Raw genomic sequence first — 4787 nt, forward strand, 5'->3', positions numbered from 1 at the left:
TGACGTCAAATATATCTTTGAAAAGCATCTAGCCCCCTGCAACTGATCAAACAAGTAATTGATCCTTGGAAGTGGATACATATTCTTAATGGTTACCTTGTTCATCTGCCTATAATCGATACACATCCTCAGCGAGCCGTCTTTCTTCTGCACAAACTATACCGGTGCACCCCAAGGTGAGGTACAGGGTCTAATGAAACCTTTTTCCAGCAAATCATTTAACTACTCCTTCAATTCGGCAAGTGCCATTCTATATGGAGGGATGGATATTAGTTGACTTCCTGTAAGCAAATCGATGCTAAAATCAATCTCTCACTCTGGAGGAATCCCTGGAAGCTCATATGGAAACACATCTGCATACTCGTTGACTACGAAAATAGACTGAAGTGTAGGTATCTCAGCATCTGCATATCTAACTCGCACATGATAAATGCACCATTTTGCGAACACTTCCTTTGCCTTCAGATAGGAAATATACCTACCTCTGGGTGCCACTGTATTACCTACCCATTCAAGGACTGGCTCACTCGAAAAATGAAATCTACCTGCCTTTGCTCGGCAATCAACTGTGGCATAGCAATCTGTCAACCAGTACATGCCCATGATAGCATCAAAATCCATCATCTCTAGCTCAACTAGGTCGGCTGAGGTCTGACGACTACAAACTATCAACGTACAACTTTGGTAAACCCGTCTAGCAATAATCGGTTCTCCGACCGGTGTAGATACCGCCAAAGGATCACTTAGTATTTCAGGAACTATACCAAACTTCTCCGCGACAAAAGGGGTAATATTCGATAAAGTAGATCCTGGGTCTATCAAGGCATAAGCATCGTGAGAGAAAATGGTCAATATACCCGTCATAACGTCTGGTGAAGACTTCTGGTCATGTCGACCCGCTAAAGCATAGATACGGTTCTGGTTACCACATGAACTGGAACCTATACCTTTAGTTCGACCTCTACCAGCCGGAGACTGAGACTCGTGCCCTGAAGGATGCACGAACATAGATGATCATGTTGCTGAACTCGCTGGTTGTGCCATACCCCCAGAATCTCTATTTGGGCAATCTCGCATCATATGCCCCGTACGCCCACATATATAATAAGCATCAGAACCTGCTCCACATTGGCCCAAGTGTCCTCTATCATAGATATCACACCACGGTGGAAATGACCATGTCTGCCTTAAACCTCGCTGTCGCTGCAAACCCAACGCTCGTGAGCTCTCACCGGGTCCTAACCGAGTATAAAGGTCACACCTGTAACCGTGTAACTGGGGTGGCGGAGGCCTAGGTGGCCATCCGAAGTACTGGGGCCTATAACTACCCTTAGACTACTCCTAAGACCTGGAAAATCTCATCCTCTTATGATGCCCTTGCTCAGTCCTCTCTGTACCCTGCTGCCGATGCCTACCCCTTTCTATATTCTAGGCGAATACCTAAATCTGGGTGGTATCCGTACTATCCTGCAATGCAGCAGTGGCACATGCCTTGGTCAACTGTGGGGCCAGCCCTGCTATAAACTTGTAGATTTTGTCCTGCATAGTAGCAACTACGGATGGTGCATATCTGGCCAATGAGTCAAAACGGAGACTATACTCTCGGACACTTACATTACCCTACTTGAGGGCTAGAAATTGATCGACTTGAGCCTGTCGGATCTCCAGCGGTAAGTACTGGTAGAGGAAGGCATCTGAAAAACTGTCCCACATAGCTGGAGGTGCATCACGTCCCTTGGACCTCTCTCATCCCTCGTACCAAAGGATGGCTATATCTCAGAGTCGAAAAGCTGCTAGCTCAACTGCCTCTTTCTCTGTGGCATGCATAATCCGAAAATCCTGTGAAGCTGATCTATGAATCCTGCGGGTCCTCCCTCTGATCTGTCCTCGTGAACTCTAGGGGACTCAAAGCAATAAACTCTCGGACCCTTGAACTCTTAGACCCCTCAGAAGATCCTGCACTACCTGATGCCCTAGCTTGTTCATGGGTAGCTACCTCCTGTGTCAACAAATGCACCGTACTCCTCAAGTCCTGATCTGATGGAAGTGGAGAGGGAACTGGATGTGCGGTATCCCTAGGAATATCCTCAAGTGGTGGAGGAGCCGGTAATGGCTGAGTAGGGGTCTCGCCCTGGCCCTCAGACTGGGCCCCATCTACTGGGGGTACGCTGTTGGTCCCCTCATCCATTGTTGTGTCTCTCCTCTGACTATAAGTAGTCTTCCTAATCATCGTCATCTGTGTATGCAAACACTAACACGTAAGTTTAACTCAAATATCCTATAACCCAAACCTCTACATCATAATTTTGATTTGAAAGAAGGGTAACCAACTACTAAATGCCTTGTAGTTCCCTGCTTAGATAATGTAGGGCCGACAAGGCCGTCATAACTACTACAGCTGACAAACCAACAAAATATACATACAAAGCCTACAAGCCCAACATACTGCACTAACTGATAGGATATGTCTACAAGCCTCTACTGATGGATTGACTATGATCGGAACAGGGCCCCGACCTACCCATAACATATAAACATACATCCAGAAGATGTACACAAAACTGTAGACCCGGCAACTCCGAAGGATGTGTAGCTTACCAATCAACCTGAACTCGGGTAATACCTACTGAGGAGGTCTACCCGTCTGTCTATCTGAACCTACACGCATGAAATACAGCGTCCCCAGAAAAGGGACGTTAGTACAAAATAATGTACCGAGTATATAAGGCAATAAAATAACTGAAAACATAAACTGAACTGATAGTATAATAACTGAAAGTAACTAGGAGTCAAAGATGGTCTAGAGATATACTTACTTGCTGATACTGACTCAACTCCTTCAAAATAATAAGAAAAATAAATGTTCAGCCCTATAAGGCTCGGTTCGTGTAACTACTCGGTCGTAGTAGGCTCGCTCATTGGCACTCGGCCATACTAGGCTAGGTATCTCGGCAATTCTGGGGTCTCTCATAGGCGCTCGGCCACTGTAGGCTCGGTATATAACTTAACATCTGATTAAAGGTTGCTCAATAAGGGCCTGTCCATCGATTATAGCTCGATGATGGTGAAAATAATGTAATACTGTATATATATAGATCTTCTCTCTCTTGAATGGAAGAAGACAATACTCAATTGAATATAAAGTCCCGATAAGGGAGAATACAATAACTTATAAGACTAGGGTAATGTATATAAAATCGAGAGTATGAACTTCTCTTTATGCCTCGTTATCAAACACATGTTTTATTTTTAGCAAAACCACTAGGCGAGGTGCCTAGGGCTACTTTTATTAATAATAAAATAGAAACCACAAAGGAAGAGTACAAATAAGGGGGGAAATAGCACCAGTATCATTGCCTCTATGCCTTGGCTATATAATCACTCTTCTGCGCCTCACATTTCCTTATGAAGGCAGTCTCATGGTGTAGATGTAGTCTCACAAGGGCATATAATCTCATAGCTGCTTGGATATATTCCCAAAGGCATAGGACTAAAGCAACCACGTACTGGGCTAAACCTTACCTTACTAATCCTACTGGGGCATAAAATACCTCATCTATTAGCAAGCATGAAGAAGAAATGAACTTCTAAGAACTAAGTACTCTATGATCATCACAGAGTTTATAACACTCTGAGATGATGTTACAAATGATGATACTTAAAAAGTGATAAAATAAGACAATGTAAAAAATTGATTCTTGCCTCTCTTCTTTCAACCTTGTGCACTCTTCAATTTGTATCTCCTTGGCTTCTTCTTCAAACCTCTTCAATATGTATGAAAAATTCATCAATTCTTTTTGGAGCGATTGGACCTCATTGAAGTGACTAAGGCAGCCACTTTTTGCTTTGCGACTCTCATTAGGGGTCGCCTAATGTTTACCTCCTCATTTACCTTGCCATCCCAACTTTTCTTCCTTGTATGTGATTTCTTACCTTTACCACTATGCATATGTGATAAATCACCTTTTTTTGCTGCCTCTTCCTGGCATTGTTGTAACATGTCATCTTTCTCTCCCTCTTCATATATATCTCTACCCACATTTACTGGATTTGGCATGTGTTGAACAAGATCTTGTGTCATCAAGGCATTTGCATGATGTGTGTTTGCCAAAGTTGCCTTGTTTTGTTGTTGTTCTATGCCTTGCATCTTGTTCCTTCTCTTACCCACACGTCTAGTGCTAAAATCAGTAGGATTTAACGAATTTATAGATTTGGAACTTACCATCGCGTCCAGTAGTTTTCTGTCCTCCAAACTAATAACTGGTACCTTTAAATTCTGCTTCTACTATCCAGCATTTGGAGTTGACATTACTGCATCTGGAGTGCTTGCAATTTGCTACTGCTGTCCAGGACTTGATGTTGTTGATGCATATTGATCATCCACACAAATAGCAGCTGGAGTGCTCACAATAATCTGTTGCTGCCAAGTCGTCTTTGCTACTGCATTTTCCATCGAACTAGCACCTGTTGTACTTGTTCCAATATGTTGCTGCTTAGTTTTAGGGACAAAGTCTAAGACCTTCGCGTTAAGCTTGCTGCCTGAGCTTAAAATTGAAGAGCTACCAATTTTTGGCAATGATGGTGAGCCAACTGATAGCATCCCTTCATCTTCGCTATGTTGATATGCTTTATCAGTCGAATCCCCAGCCATTTCTTCACCCTAGTCCTCTTCATCATCATCCTCACATTGGTCAGCCCAATGTTTGGATTTAATAACCATCTCCCTCATATTTTCTTGTATAACATTGTTGTTGTTTCCAGTGGACAGCACCAACGGCCAAGTATCA

The 4787-nt window shown here is 43.2% G+C and overlaps 1 protein-coding gene across 1 annotated transcript; it reads right to left on the reverse strand.

Moving 5' to 3' along the window:
* Window positions 1-312: 312 nt before the first annotated feature.
* LOC138902833 (uncharacterized) lies at window positions 313-4225 on the reverse strand. Its single transcript, XM_070190734.1, has 3 exons — window positions 3893-4225; window positions 1966-2236; window positions 313-989 (listed from the first exon to the last, which is right to left on the reverse strand). The coding sequence occupies exons 1-3, from the start codon at window positions 4223-4225 to the stop codon at window positions 313-315; spliced, it is 1281 nt and encodes a 426-aa protein (XP_070046835.1).
* Window positions 4226-4787: the final 562 nt, after the last annotated feature.

The sequence above is a fragment of the Nicotiana tomentosiformis genome, chromosome 12, assembly GCF_000390325.3.
Source record: "Nicotiana tomentosiformis chromosome 12, ASM39032v3, whole genome shotgun sequence".
NCBI classification, from domain to species: Eukaryota; Viridiplantae; Streptophyta; class Magnoliopsida; order Solanales; family Solanaceae; genus Nicotiana; species Nicotiana tomentosiformis.